This window comes from Notamacropus eugenii, chromosome 5, assembly GCF_028372415.1.
Source record: "Notamacropus eugenii isolate mMacEug1 chromosome 5, mMacEug1.pri_v2, whole genome shotgun sequence".
Classification (NCBI taxonomy): Eukaryota; Metazoa; Chordata; class Mammalia; order Diprotodontia; family Macropodidae; genus Notamacropus; species Notamacropus eugenii.
The window spans coordinates 95,389,013-95,405,181 of NC_092876.1; the positions used below are offsets into that span (position 1 = coordinate 95,389,013).

General features: G+C 35.1%; 1 protein-coding gene and 1 long non-coding RNA gene across 19 annotated transcripts in view; one reads left to right on the forward strand and one right to left on the reverse strand.

The window, feature by feature from the left end:
• Positions 1 to 16,169, reverse strand: part of LOC140504873 (NACHT, LRR and PYD domains-containing protein 3-like) — a 396,422-nt gene that overhangs the window by 31,017 nt on the left and 349,236 nt on the right. For all 3 annotated transcript variants that reach the window (XM_072610239.1, XM_072610238.1, XM_072610240.1), the window contains 4 exons: positions 15,249 to 15,407; positions 13,700 to 13,840; positions 6,887 to 7,045; positions 5,341 to 5,481 (listed from right to left, as the gene is read on the reverse strand). In XM_072610239.1, coding sequence (XP_072466340.1) covers positions 5,341 to 5,481; positions 6,887 to 7,045; positions 13,700 to 13,840; positions 15,249 to 15,407 — 600 coding nt within the window. The remainder of the gene's footprint in view (positions 1 to 5,340; positions 5,482 to 6,886; positions 7,046 to 13,699; positions 13,841 to 15,248; positions 15,408 to 16,169) is intronic.
• Positions 1 to 16,169, forward strand: part of LOC140504878 (uncharacterized) — a 42,943-nt gene that overhangs the window by 2,096 nt on the left and 24,678 nt on the right. For 13 of the 16 annotated variants that reach the window (XR_011967265.1, XR_011967260.1, XR_011967264.1 and 10 more), the window contains exons 3-8: positions 2,473 to 2,555; positions 6,225 to 6,412; positions 6,922 to 7,025; positions 10,832 to 10,914; positions 14,588 to 14,775; positions 15,284 to 15,387. This is a non-coding gene — a long non-coding RNA (uncharacterized lncRNA). Of the gene's footprint in view, positions 1 to 2,472; positions 2,556 to 5,477; positions 5,852 to 6,224; positions 6,413 to 6,921; positions 7,026 to 10,831; positions 10,915 to 14,587; positions 14,776 to 15,283; positions 15,388 to 16,169 lie in introns of those variants that run through there. The other 3 variants (XR_011967275.1, XR_011967271.1, XR_011967270.1) reach the window with 3 other exon arrangements.

A 16,169-nucleotide genomic window follows, 5' to 3' on the forward strand; every position in this document is an offset into this window, starting at 1 on the left:
AATCTTATATATGTTCTACACATACATTGTTATTAAATACAGTTTCAACTTAATCATGTTGCATAGAAGGATTAAAATGAATGGGAGAAACATAAAGAGTAATCCAAGAAACTTATGAAAAGAAAGTCAACCAAAAGGAAATACATCATCAAAAATTTAATGAAGAAAATAATGCCTTGAAAACTAAAAGGGATCAAGGGGAAGCTAATGATGTTATAAGAAACCAAAAACATAATAAAACAAAATCAGAAGAATAAAAAATAGAAGAGAATGTGATACATCTCATCACAAAAACAACTGATTTGGAGAACAGATAGAGGAGAAATAATATGAGAATAGTCTGACCACCTGAAAGATATATTAAAAAAAAATCTTGATACCATTGATACACTTTTACAAGAAATTATTAAGGAAAATTTCCCTTAAGTTCCAGAACAAGAAGGTAAAACAAAAATAGAGGGAAAAAATTCACCTATTACCACCTAAAAGATCCCTGGAGAAAAACTTACAGGAATACAGTAGCCAAGTTTCAAAGTCTCTAGGTTAAGAAAAAAATATTATAAGCAACAAGAAAAAAATTTAAAAATCATGGAACTACAATCAGAATTGCACAATAAATAGAAGCTACTGTGTTGAAGAATACTATACTTTGTAGGGTAAGAATAATTGGGATTACATCCAAGGGTAACTTACCCAACAGTTAAGTAAAATCCTAAATGGAAAAAAAAATATTGATATTGAACAAATTGAGATCTTTTCAGGTATGTGACAAAAAAATCAGTACTTCATCAAACATTCAACATATGAGATCCAAGAGAAATATATGGTAAACATAACAACCAATTATAAGGGACTCAATAAAGTCAAACTACTTCTTATATGTCAAAATGTTAGTAGTACTCATGATTTTCATCATTATTTGCATAGTTTGAAAGAAAGACTTGGGCTGAGATGGGTATGATGGGGTGATTCTAAAACAATAAAAGTGCATAGAGAGAGATTAAAAAGGAGCAATTCTCTCATACAAATCAGGCATCAAAGGAATAACTGATAAAGAAGAAGCAAGTGAGGGAAGAAGGCTGGTAGTGCTGAAACCTTACTCTTATTGGAAATGGTTTAAATTGGAAACCACATATACATCTAGAAGGGCATAAAGTCTTCTAAATTTAGAAAGCAACAATAGGGGAAGGGAATAAGATAAGGGAAGGATTTTCAGAAGAGTGTATAGATTAAGAATTAGGAGGGGGTATAATGAAGAATCTTTTAGAAAGACTAAGGCAGAGGGTGGGGGCAGAGAATAAGGAAGGGACTCTTAGGAGGGTAGATTAGGGAACTGGAGCACAAGCTACAGGTAGAAATGAATTAGCAGAGTGAAGAGGGATAGGGGAAATAGGATGAGAAGAACACTGGGAAAAAAATTAGGATAGAGAGAAATACACCACAAATTAATTACAATTGAATGTGAATGGCATGAATATACAAATAAAATGGAACCAGCAGAATGAATTAAAAATCTGAATTCAACAATATGTTGCTTTCAGGAAACACAATAAAAAAAGTAAGGAACACACGGAGATAAAATAAAAGTCTAGAGCAGAATGTAATATGTAAAAAAAGTGGGGATTGTAATCATGATCTCACACAAAATTAAAGCTAAAATAGTTTCGATTAAAAGACAATAGGATGACTACATGATGTATCAACAATATTATTCAATATTGTTTTAGATCATTTCAAATGTTTACACTGTGTAAAATACCTGATATTATACCTACCACAACAGACCTAGGAACTACATGAAGAAAAATGTAAATCATTCATCATACAAATGGAGACATATTTCAATAATTGCAGAAATATTGATTATTTATGAGTGCATAAAGCCAATATCATTTTTAAATGGCAATTTTACCTGGTCAGTTTATTTATTTAATGCTATCACAATTAAATTACTAAGAATTATTTTACTGAGTTGAAAAGAGAAAAAGAAAACAGTTCAAATATGCCAGAGCCACAATTGGAATCACACAAGTCTTAGCAATGGTGCCACTAAAAGTCTTGGAACACTATATGTTGAAGAGCAAATAAACTGGAACAGTAGCCAGAAAGGTTTCTCATACCCTGCAAAGTTAAGCAAAATCCTAAATGAAAAAAAAAGACATTCAATGAATTGCCAGACTTTCAGGATTTTGTTGTAAAAAAAAAATAAAACAAAACCTGAAATTAATGGAAAATTTGACATACACGATCCAAGAGAAATATAAGGTATACCTCAAAGAGTAACGAAAAGGGACACAATAAGGACAGGTTATTCACTCTTTATATGAGGAGGTGTAAGATATATGTATAATACTTTTAGGAGTAATTGCCTATTTTGAAAGAAAGGTTGGTGTAAATCTGAGTATGAGGCAATTCTAAAACATGGAACTGTTGAAGAAAAAGTAAAAAGAATCATTATCTTATATAAATTAGGTGCAAGAGGAGGAACTGCCACAGAGGAATTAGATGGAGGAGGAAGCCTGGTATTCAGGAACCCTATTCACATCATATTTGAGGTAAAGAGAGGACAATTTATACATTTGGAATTGAATAAAAGTCTTTTAAATTTATAAACAAATAAGAGCATGTGGGAATAGGATAAAGGAGGGTACAGAAGGGCTTCTAGATTAGCAGAAATGCAATAAAGTGGGAATAACATATATTTGGAAGGCTATAAAAGTCTTCATTCAGATAGAATTAAAAAGATAAGATGAAGGGGTGGGGGAAGAGGATATGGGAGGGATCTTTGGGGGGGCTAAATTAAGTAATAGGAGGGCAAGGTAGTCAGTAGAAGTAAAGTAGAAGAGGCAGGAGGAATAGAAAAGAAGAGATATGCACAAATAGAAAGTAAAGTTCAGGAGTAAAATGTATTAGGGGAAGAAAACCAGGGCTATTAACCACGACTTCAGACAAAGATAAAGCTAAAATAGATTGACTCAAAAGAGAAAAACAGGAAAACTATACTATAGGTTAGCCACATTCAATAATTTTACACTATTTAACATAACTAGAGTATAAGGTTGGAATATTGCTGTGGTGTAGGAAATGATTAGTTGCATTTTAAGAAGGGTAGAAAGAGTTGGACTTATGAAGATGTTATCCACACTCAGAGAAACAGAGGACAATTAAATATAGTGCAATCATGCATAGATGCATACGAATGTATATTTCTACATATGAGTATGGTTATAAATATTTAAGTTTATGTATGTATATACAAGTGTACGTATGTATGTATATATATATGTATTAAGTGCTTCTGTGTGGTTTTACATGTATATATATATATGTATAATATATATGCATAAACATATGCAAATATATCATCACTTAATTGTACCTTTTGGGGTAGTAAGGGAGAACAAAGTCAAAAGTGTACAGGAGAGACCAAAAGAAAACTTAGAAGGAAGCAAAGAAAAGATGGACAGCTCTGAACAAAATGTGTCGTATTTATTATATGGGCTTTCTTAAAATGGAAATCTATTGCTGTATATTTTGAATCCTCTCTTATGTACTATTGTACATGGCAATGCTTATTTTTCTTTTCTTATGTGGTATTTAAGTTTATAATATTTTCTTTTTCTTATTGTGCATTTAAGTTTTGCATAAGTTTAAAATAAATTAATTTTTAAAAGATATGTACCTATGTGCATATGTATATAAACATGCATGCATACATACATTGTTGAAATGCAGAAGTCCCTAAGAGAGAGGGAAGGAGAAAGGAAGAGAAAAAAATAAATACACAGCAGAGAAAAAAATAAAACTTAGAAGGAAACACAGAAAACCTGGGTTACTTTGAAAATAATGTCTAGGATCTATTACATAGGTTTTCATGAAATGAAAATTGATTGCATCCTCTCATGTTCTACTGTGTACATGGAAATGTGCTTTTGTTCTTTTCTCATTTTGAATTTAAGTTTAAAATGAATTTAAATTTAATTTTTATTTAAAATTGTCAATGAATTTTAAACATTTTTTAAAAAACAAAAGAATAGGAAGAATTCAGAGAAATGTGGGGAGGCTTCTCTGAAGTGATATAGAATTCAAAACTCAGAGTCAAGATACTGTTTACATATTGTTACAATAGTGTGACCAATAACAGCACTGAAAAGCAGTTAAGATCACAGTAATTATAAAGAAAAATATGAATGATTGAGAACTAATGATAAAACACATTTCTTCCTTAGTAGGAAGACTATGGAAGCAGAATGACATATATACACACAGCCAGATATGGTGCTGGTCATTTGGTTTTACTTAATGCTCATCTCAGTTTCAAGGGAGGGTTCAGCTGATGCGAGGAAGTTAAAGGGAAACAATTATGACACAAACAAACGGAAGCAGTGAAACCTACAAATGAGAGGATACTGACAAAAGGACTATCCCCTCCCTCTTCTTTACCACCAATGGATCTTTGCTTCATTTACTAAGCAGACTGATAAGACAGCATGTCCAGAAAAGCATGACAGGAATTCAAGAGGATGGGAAACAAATACAGCTTGGGGAAAAGAATCAATAACTTGAAGTAACTGAGGAGATCTGAAATGTTCTCTAGTCCGTTGAAAAGGACATAATGGTCTGTATGTTTAAGAGAGCCAGAACTTAGTTCTATATCAAGACAAATTTTCTGCCTCTGCAGTGTTCAAGCATAAAATGAGCTGCCTTATAAGCTAATGGCTTCCCTATCACAGCTCCTCTAATGGGGAGGCAGAAGAGCATATGTCAGGGATGTTGTTAGAGGATTCCTGGTCAGGGATGTGATGGAATGGATGAATTTTGAGGTCTATGTCAACTTGGTGATTTTGTAATAGCTTTGAGAAGCAAACATTTCCAGCCTGTGCAATCAGCGAATAAAGCAGGTCACACCTTAATGAATTGATTCACTGAGTACAGCAGAGTCTTTCCTCATCAAAACTTTGTTCTGTCTCTCCTCCAACTGTGCTCATCCTCCTCACTTTAGAACTCAGCCCATAACAAAGAAGCAAAACCCCAAGAAATTTAAAAAAAGACACAGGGGCAGGGTTTGAGAAAGTAAAGAATTTACCACGTGACAGTGCTGGAACTAAGTGATGCATCAACTAGGTCTTTCAGAGATAACATGAGAAAACCCTGATCAAACCACTTTCTGGTTAATTTCTCAGAAAAAACAATAACTATAGCAATGAAAATCGATGAGATCTGGATTCCTAAAACTCCTAAAAAAGGAGTTTCCAATCTCCCTCCGAAACTTGTGCTCCTCCTTCCCCCATTGACCATGAAACCTAAGATACTCACCCAAAAGAAATCTCAGGAACTCACCTGAGCGTCTGTAGTTTACAATTCTGTTGTGCTAAGACACTACACAGAAGCTCCATGACACGCTGAAAGCAAGTAACATCGAAGAAGTTTTTCTCGTTCTCAGGCAAGAAAGAATCAAGCCATTTCTTCAAACAGGATATTCTGAAGGACACAGAAAACTAGAGAGGATATGGTCAATTACATTCTCCAGGATTCATTTACTCCTGATTTGTCAGAGGGAAAGCGCTCAATCCCACAGCTCCTTTAGAATCATCATATTAATAAATCATCCTTTCCCCCTCAGCTCCCCATATATCCCTACATCTGTAACAGGGATGGGGATGGGGACAGAGAGAGGGACTGGATTTATGGTTACACTAATATTGACAAATTCCTGGTGAAGAAACCCCCCAAATAACAAAATAATGTGTGAAGCAGCTTATTGATAAATGTAGACATAACATGGAAGAACAGAAAATCTGTCACAGAACAAGAATGCTACAAATGTCTCAGTACTGAAAAGGGGGAGAAGGTGTGTGCTTCAAGTAAGATGCCAGGATGCTTTACTTGCATTCCAAACAAAATTGTACAATGTATTAGTAAACGACATCCATAAATCAACTGTGTTAATTATAGGATTTCTTGAAAAGACAACAGTTTGTGTGAAAAGATCTGGAGTGTGTGTGTGTGTGTGTGTGTGTGTGTGTGTGTGTGTGTAAAATGAACTCAATCTAAACCAACACTGTGACATAGAAAGCAAAAAATAAAATTATAAGAGAGAGGTAGTATCTACAATGGTGGAGGGGACATTCCTTCTCTATTTTATCCTGGTTCACTCACTCTCTGTTCTAGTCAAAGCAGATTACTAACTCTTCCCTGACCTTGCCATCTCTGCCTTTTCACAGGTTGAAGCCAGTGCCATGATGCCTCAACACCTCCCCCACTTCTATCAACTCTTCCACTGAGACCACAGCAATTGTTAGAATGAAGATGACAGCTCTGCTTCTGCTCTTCTGGGGGACAATGTCCCTAATCCACCAGAGGGCTATGGAGACAGTGGGCTGAGCAGGCACTGATGTTTCAGACTGTAATGGTGAGAAGCTGGGCTGAAGGAGTATGAAGGAGACCCTTCTCCACCAAAAGGCACCCTTACAATAGCCTTTATTCACTGAAATAGTGGTTCTTTTCCCCTATTATTGCCTATCAGAGCAACTCATCCTTCTCATACTAGAACTAAGCTCCTCTAGGACAAGAAACATAGGGAAAAGACAACATAACATTTTATCAATTCATGGGGATAGATCAAGGGAAGGTCAGAGAAGTTTCAATGGGATATCAGAGGGAAGTGGATACTCCCCTGAATAAACTGGTCCCAAAAGCCTGGTGAAGAGAAGGGTCTATTGTGCAAAATTTCCAAGAGGAATCAATGTGGATAAAGCCTCCCCTGATCTGAGACAGGCAGCCTGCAGTCAACCTCCCCAAATCAAGTGTGGTTCTTCCTGCTTACTTCAAGCTGATGGCCCTAATGCTTAGGAGGCTCTCAAGAGAGGAGAGTTATATGACTCACTCTAGTGTCTCCAGCTGACAGTTCTCTTTTTCCAGGGTCTCACATGGCAGTTTCATCCCATCATCATACAAGATAATATCACTCAAGTGCATGCTTTTCAAACTGGGAGCAGAGAAGAGATACTGAAAACATGAACAAGGTACCTTGAACTCCTCCAACCTGTAGGAGACATAGAAACATAGGTTAAATGAATTATTTCATTGTCCAGGATTTCTTTCTTTCTTCTCTTTCTGGAAAGGAGGTCACATTACACCACTGTAGTACTGTGCCAGGTTGGGCATACTCATGGAATTTTTTTATTTTGAAAAAATTTCCACTTGTAGCCCTTGTTTTGACAATACTTTCATTTCTACGTATGTTTCCTCATCTGCTACTCCTAAAGCCATTCCTTATAACAAAGAAGAAAAGGGGGAAAAAAATTTAGAAAAATCAAGCAACATATGAGGTAACTGATACTCTATGGATTACACATCCACAGTGCTGCCGCTTCCACAAAGAAGAGAGGAAGGTGTATTCTTATATCTTTTGGGGGGGCAGTAATTGATCATTATAATACCTCAAGATTAAGTTTTCATTTTTCTTCTATTCCCATTTACATTGTTGAAGTCAAAGTGTAAGTTGTATAAGTCCTTCCCAATAACCTCTGAAACTGTCCAGCTCACCAATTTTTTATGCCACAAGAGAATTCCATTAGAATTTGTTTAGTAATTTCTGAAGTGAAGGACACTTTCATTTCCAATTTTTAGCTACTAAAAAAAAGAGCTGCTATAAATATTTTTGGATATATAGATCCCTTTCCTTTTTATAGGATTTTTTTGTTTTTGGAGTATAATTCCAGTAGAAGTATAGATGGGTCAAAGACTATACACATTTAAGGGTCCTTCTGGGCATATTTCAGATTGTTTTCCAGAAGGACAAAACCCATCACAACTCCTCCAAAGGCACTTTGATGTACCTGTCTTTCACAGGCCCTATAATATTTGTCGTTTTCCTCTTATGCCATGTTTGCCAGTCTGATGAGTGCAAGGTAGAACCTTAAAATTGCTTTCATTTTCATTTTTCTAATTATTTGTGGTTTGCAGAATTTTTACACTCATTTGTTATTTTTACTTTCACTCATTTCAAACATTTTTTTCATGATTGTTCTTACCTCCTTCCTTTGAAAAATTTCTTGATCATATATTTTACCATTTATTTATTAGGGAAGGGCTTTTAGTCACATACATTTGAAACAGTTCCATATATATTATGAGCATGAGCACTTTATCAGAGACACTTAATACAAATATTTTTCACAGTTATCTCTTTGCCTTTGAAATTTTTTGCTAAATTAGATTTGAGTAAAAACTGTTTTTCCTCTGTTAATTATTTTATTTGTTTTCAGTTTTCTACAATCACTTCCACATCTTAGATTCTTCCCCTCCCTCCCCCACTTTCTACCCGTTCTCCCCTCTCCCATCCCAAGATGGCATGCAATCTTATATATGTTCTACACATACATTGTTATTAAATACAGTTTCAACTTAATCATGTTGCATAGAAGGATTAAAATGAATGGGAGAAACATAAAGAGTAATCCAAGAAACTTATGAAAAGAAAGTCAACCAAAAGGAAATACATCATCAAAAATTTAATGAAGAAAATAATGCCTTGAAAACTAAAAGGGATCAAGGGGAAGCTAATGATGTTATAAGAAACCAAAAACATAATAAAACAAAATCAGAAGAATAAAAAATAGAAGAGAATGTGATACATCTCATCACAAAAACAACTGATTTGGAGAACAGATAGAGGAGAAATAATATGAGAATAGTCTGACCACCTGAAAGATATATTAAAAAAAATCTTGATACCATTGATACACTTTTACAAGAAATTATTAAGGAAAATTTCCCTTAAGTTCCAGAACAAGAAGGTAAAACAAAAATAGAGGGAAAAAATTCACCTATTACCACCTAAAAGATCCCTGGAGAAAAACTTACAGGAATACAGTAGCCAAGTTTCAAAGTCTCTAGGTTAAGAAAAAAATATTATAAGCAACAAGAAAAAAATTTAAAAATCATGGAACTACAATCAGAATTGCACAATAAATAGAAGCTACTGTGTTGAAGAATACTATACTTTGTAGGGTAAGAATAATTGGGATTACATCCAAGGGTAACTTACCCAACAGTTAAGTAAAATCCTAAATGGAAAAAAAAATATTGATATTGAACAAATTGAGATCTTTTCAGGTATGTGACAAAAAAATCAGTACTTCATCAAACATTCAACATATGAGATCCAAGAGAAATATATGGTAAACATAACAACCAATTATAAGGGACTCAATAAAGTCAAACTACTTCTTATATGTCAAAATGTTAGTAGTACTCATGATTTTCATCATTATTTGCATAGTTTGAAAGAAAGACTTGGGCTGAGATGGGTATGATGGGGTGATTCTAAAACAATAAAAGTGCATAGAGAGAGATTAAAAAGGAGCAATTCTCTCATACAAATCAGGCATCAAAGGAATAACTGATAAAGAAGAAGCAAGTGAGGGAAGAAGGCTGGTAGTGCTGAAACCTTACTCTTATTGGAAATGGTTTAAATTGGAAACCACATATACATCTAGAAGGGCATAAAGTCTTCTAAATTTAGAAAGCAACAATAGGGGAAGGGAATAAGATAAGGGAAGGATTTTCAGAAGAGTGTATAGATTAAGAATTAGGAGGGGGTATAATGAAGAATCTTTTAGAAAGACTAAGGCAGAGGGTGGGGGCAGAGAATAAGGAAGGGACTCTTAGGAGGGTAGATTAGGGAACTGGAGCACAAGCTACAGGTAGAAATGAATTAGCAGAGTGAAGAGGGATAGGGGAAATAGGATGAGAAGAACACTGGGAAAAAAATTAGGATAGAGAGAAATACACCACAAATTAATTACAATTGAATGTGAATGGCATGAATATACAAATAAAATGGAACCAGCAGAATGAATTAAAAATCTGAATTCAACAATATGTTGCTTTCAGGAAACACAATAAAAAAAGTAAGGAACACACGGAGATAAAATAAAAGTCTAGAGCAGAATGTAATATGTAAAAAAAGTGGGGATTGTAATCATGATCTCACACAAAATTAAAGCTAAAATAGTTTCAATTAAAAGACAATAGGATGACTACATGATGTATCAACAATATTATTCAATATTGTTTTAGATCATTTCAAATGTTTACACTGTGTAAAATACCTGATATTATACCTACCACAACAGACCTAGGAACTACATGAAGAAAAATGTAAATCATTCATCATACAAATGGAGACATATTTCAATAATTGCAGAAATATTGATTATTTATGAGTGCATAAAGCCAATATCATTTTTAAATGGCAATTTTACCTGGTCAGTTTATTTATTTAATGCTATCACAATTAAATTACTAAGAATTATTTTACTGAGTTGAAAAGAGAAAAAGAAAACAGTTCAAATATGCCAGAGCCACAATTGGAATCACACAAGTCTTAGCAATGGTGCCACTAAAAGTCTTGGAACACTATATGTTGAAGAGCAAATAAACTGGAACAGTAGCCAGAAAGGTTTCTCATACCCTGCAAAGTTAAGCAAAATCCTAAATGAAAAAAAAAGACATTCAATGAATTGCCAGACTTTCAGGATTTTGTTGTAAAAAAAAAATAAAACAAAACCTGAAATTAATGGAAAATTTGACATACACGATCCAAGAGAAATATAAGGTATACCTCAAAGAGTAACGAAAAGGGACACAATAAGGACAGGTTATTCACTCTTTATATGAGGAGGTGTAAGATATATGTATAATACTTTTAGGAGTAATTGCCTATTTTGAAAGAAAGGTTGGTGTAAATCTGAGTATGAGGCAATTCTAAAACATGGAACTGTTGAAGAAAAAGTAAAAAGAATCATTATCTTATATAAATTAGGTGCAAGAGGAGGAACTGCCACAGAGGAATTAGATGGAGGAGGAAGCCTGGTATTCAGGAACCCTATTCACATCATATTTGAGGTAAAGAGAGGACAATTTATACATTTGGAATTGAATAAAAGTCTTTTAAATTTATAAACAAATAAGAGCATGTGGGAATAGGATAAAGGAGGGTACAGAAGGGCTTCTAGATTAGCAGAAATGCAATAAAGTGGGAATAACATATATTTGGAAGGCTATAAAAGTCTTCATTCAGATAGAATTAAAAAGATAAGATGAAGGGGTGGGGGAAGAGGATATGGGAGGGATCTTTGGGGGGGCTAAATTAAGTAATAGGAGGGCAAGGTAGTCAGTAGAAGTAAAGTAGAAGAGGCAGGAGGAATAGAAAAGAAGAGATATGCACAAATAGAAAGTAAAGTTCAGGAGTAAAATGTATTAGGGGAAGAAAACCAGGGCTATTAACCACGACTTCAGACAAAGATAAAGCTAAAATAGATTGACTCAAAAGAGAAAAACAGGAAAACTATACTATAGGTTAGCCACATTCAATAATTTTACACTATTTAACATAACTAGAGTATAAGGTTGGAATATTGCTGTGGTGTAGGAAATGATTAGTTGCATTTTAAGAAGGGTAGAAAGAGTTGGACTTATGAAGATGTTATCCACACTCAGAGAAACAGAGGACAATTAAATATAGTGCAATCATGCATAGATGCATACGAATGTATATTTCTACATATGAGTATGGTTATAAATATTTAAGTTTATGTATGTATATACAAGTGTACGTATGTATGTATATATATATGTATTAAGTGCTTCTGTGTGGTTTTACATGTATATATATATATGTATAATATATATGCATAAACATATGCAAATATATCATCACTTAATTGTACCTTTTGGGGTAGTAAGGGAGAACAAAGTCAAAAGTGTACAGGAGAGACCAAAAGAAAACTTAGAAGGAAGCAAAGAAAAGATGGACAGCTCTGAACAAAATGTGTCGTATTTATTATATGGGCTTTCTTAAAATGGAAATCTATTGCTGTATATTTTGAATCCTCTCTTATGTACTATTGTACATGGCAATGCTTATTTTTCTTTTCTTATGTGGTATTTAAGTTTATAATATTTTCTTTTTCTTATTGTGCATTTAAGTTTTGCATAAGTTTAAAATAAATTAATTTTTAAAAGATATGTACCTATGTGCATATGTATATAAACATGCATGCATACATACATTGTTGAAATGCAGAAGTCCCTAAGAGAGAGGGAAGGAGAAAGGAAGAGAAAAAAATAAATACACAGCAGAGAAAAAAATAAAACTTAGAAGGAAACACAGAAAACCTGGGTTACTTTGAAAATAATGTCTAGGATCTATTACATAGGTTTTCATGAAATGAAAATTGATTGCATCCTCTCATGTTCTACTGTGTACATGGAAATGTGCTTTTGTTCTTTTCTCATTTTGAATTTAAGTTTAAAATGAATTTAAATTTAATTTTTATTTAAAATTGTCAATGAATTTTAAACATTTTTTAAAAAACAAAAGAATAGGAAGAATTCAGAGAAATGTGGGGAGGCTTCTCTGAAGTGATATAGAATTCAAAACTCAGAGTCAAGATACTGTTTACATATTGTTACAATAGTGTGACCAATAACAGCACTGAAAAGCAGTTAAGATCACAGTAATTATAAAGAAAAATATGAATGATTGAGAACTAATGATAAAACACATTTCTTCCTTAGTAGGAAGACTATGGAAGCAGAATGACATATATACACACAGCCAGATATGGTGCTGGTCATTTGGTTTTACTTAATGCTCATCTCAGTTTCAAGGGAGGGTTCAGCTGATGCGAGGAAGTTAAAGGGAAACAATTATGACACAAACAAACGGAAGCAGTGAAACCTACAAATGAGAGGATACTGACAAAAGGACTATCCCCTCCCTCTTCTTTACCACCAATGGATCTTTGCTTCATTTACTAAGCAGACTGATAAGACAGCATGTCCAGAAAAGCATGACAGGAATTCAAGAGGATGGGAAACAAATACAGCTTGGGGAAAAGAATCAATAACTTGAAGTAACTGAGGAGATCTGAAATGTTCTCTAGTCCGTTGAAAAGGACATAATGGTCTGTATGTTTAAGAGAGCCAGAACTTAGTTCTATATCAAGACAAATTTTCTGCCTCTGCAGTGTTCAAGCATAAAATGAGCTGCCTTATAAGCTAATGGCTTCCCTATCACAGCTCCTCTAATGGGGAGGCAGAAGAGCATATGTCAGGGATGTTGTTAGAGGATTCCTGGTCAGGGATGTGATGGAATGGATGAATTTTGAGGTCTATGTCAACTTGGTGATTTTGTAATAGCTTTGAGAAGCAAACATTTCCAGCCTGTGCAATCAGCGAATAAAGCAGGTCACACCTTAATGAATTGATTCACTGAGTACAGCAGAGTCTTTCCTCATCAAAACTTTGTTCTGTCTCTCCTCCAACTGTGCTCATCCTCCTCACTTTAGAACTCAGCCCATAACAAAGAAGCAAAACCCCAAGAAATTTAAAAAAAGACACAGGGGCAGGGTTTGAGAAAGTAAAGAATTTACCACGTGACAGTGCTGGAACTAAGTGATGCATCAACTAGGTCTTTCAGAGATAACATGAGAAAACCCTGATCAAACCACTTTCTGGTTAATTTCTCAGAAAAAACAATAACTATAGCAATGAAAATCGATGAGATCTGGATTCCTAAAACTCCTAAAAAAGGAGTTTCCAATCTCCCTCCGAAACTTGTGCTCCTCCTTCCCCCATTGACCATGAAACCTAAGATACTCACCCAAAAGAAATCTCAGGAACTCACCTGAGCGTCTGTAGTTTACAATTCTGTTGTGCTAAGACACTACACAGAAGCTCCATGACACGCTGAAAGCAAGTAACATCGAAGAAGTTTTTCTCGTTCTCAGGCAAGAAAGAATCAAGCCATTTCTTCAAACAGGATATTCTGAAGGACACAGAAAACTAGAGAGGATATGGTCAATTACATTCTCCAGGATTCATTTACTCCTGATTTGTCAGAGGGAAAGCGCTCAATCCCACAGCTCCTTTAGAATCATCATATTAATAAATCATCCTTTCCCCCTCAGCTCCCCATATATCCCTACATCTGTAACAGGGATGGGGATGGGGACAGAGAGAGGGACTGGATTTATGGTTACACTAATATTGACAAATTCCTGGTGAAGAAACCCCCCAAATAACAAAATAATGTGTGAAGCAGCTTATTGATAAATGTAGACATAACATGGAAGAACAGAAAATCTGTCACAGAACAAGAATGCTACAAATGTCTCAGTACTGAAAAGGGGGAGAAGGTGTGTGCTTCAAGTAAGATGCCAGGATGCTTTACTTGCATTCCAAACAAAATTGTACAATGTATTAGTAAACGACATCCATAAATCAACTGTGTTAATTATAGGATTTCTTGAAAAGACAACAGTTTGTGTGAAAAGATCTGGAGTGTGTGTGTGTGTGTGTGTGTGTGTGTGTGTGTGTGTGTGTGTAAAATGAACTCAATCTAAACCAACACTGTGACATAGAAAGCAAAAAATAAAATTATAAGAGAGAGGTAGTATCTACAATGGTGGAGGGGACATTCCTTCTCTATTTTATCCTGGTTCACTCACTCTCTGTTCTAGTCAAAGCAGATTACTAACTCTTCCCTGACCTTGCCATCTCTGCCTTTTCACAGGTTGAAGCCAGTGCCATGATGCCTCAACACCTCCCCCACTTCTACCAACTCTTCCACTGAGACCACAGCAATTGTTAGAATGGAGATGACAGCTCTGCTTCTGCTCTTCTGGGGGACAATGTCCCTAATCCACCAGAGGGCTATGGAGACAGTGGGCTGAGCAGGCACTGATGTTTCAGACTGTAATGGTGAGAAGCTGGGCTGAAGGAGTATGAAGGAGACCCTTCTCCACCAAAAGGCACCCTTACAATAGCCTTTATTCACTGAAATAGTGGTTCTTTTCCCCTATTATTGCCTATCAGAGCAACTCATCCTTCTCATACTAGAACTAAGCTCCTCTAGGACAAGAAACATAGGGAAAAGACAACATAACATTTTATCAATTCATGGGGATAGATCAAGGGAAGGTCAGAGAAGTTTCAATGGGATATCAGAGGGAAGTGGATACTCCCCTGAATAAACTGGTCCCAAAAGCCTGGTGAAGAGAAGGGTCTATTGTGCAAAATTTCCAAGAGGAATAAATGTGGATAAAGCCTCCCCTGATCTGAGACAGGCAGCCTGCAGTCAACCTCCCTAAATCAGTGTGGTTCTTCCTGCTTACTTCGAGCTGATGGCCCTAATGCTTAGGAGGCTCTCAAGAGAGGAGAGTTATATGACTCACTCTAGTGTCTCCAGCTGACAGTTCTCTTTTTCCAGGGTCTCACATGGCAGTTTCATCCCATCATCATACAAGATAATATCACTCAAGTGCATGCTTTTCAAACTGGGAGCAGAGAAGAGATACTGAAAACATGAACAAGGTACCTTGAACTCCTCCAACCTGTAGGAGACATAGAAACATAGGTTAAATGAATTATTTCATTGTCCAGGATTTCTTTCTTTCTTCTCTTTCTGGAAAGGAGGTCACATTACACCACTGTAGTACTGTGCCAGGTTGGGCATACTCATGGAATTTTTTTATTTTGAAAAAATTTCCACTTGTAGCCCTTGTTTTGACAATACTTTCATTTCTACGTATGTTTCCTCATCTGCTACTCCTAAAGCCATTCCTTATAACAAAGAAGAAAAGGGGGAAAAAAATTTAGAAAAACCAGGCAACATATGAGGTAACTGATACTGTATGGATTACACATCCACAGTGCTGCCGCTTCCACAAAGAAGAGAGGAAGGTGTATTCTTATATCTTTTGGGGGGGCAGTAATTGATCATTATAATACCTCAAGATTAAGTTTTCATTTTTCTTCTATTCCCATTTACATTGTTGAAGTCAAAGTGTAAGTTGTATAAGTCCTTCCCAATAACCTCTGAAACTGTCCAGCTCACCAATTTTTTATGCCACAAGAGAATTCCATTAGAATTTGTTTAGTAATTTCTGAAGTGAAGGACACTTTCATTTCCAATTTTTAGCTACTAAAAAAAAGAGCTGCTATAAATATTTTTGGATATATAGATCCCTTTCCTTTTTATAGGATTTTTTTGTTTTTGGAGTATAATTCCAGTAGAAGTATAGATGGGTCAAAGACTATACACATTTAAGGGTCCTTCTGGGCATATTTCAGATTGTTTTCCAGAAGGACAAAAC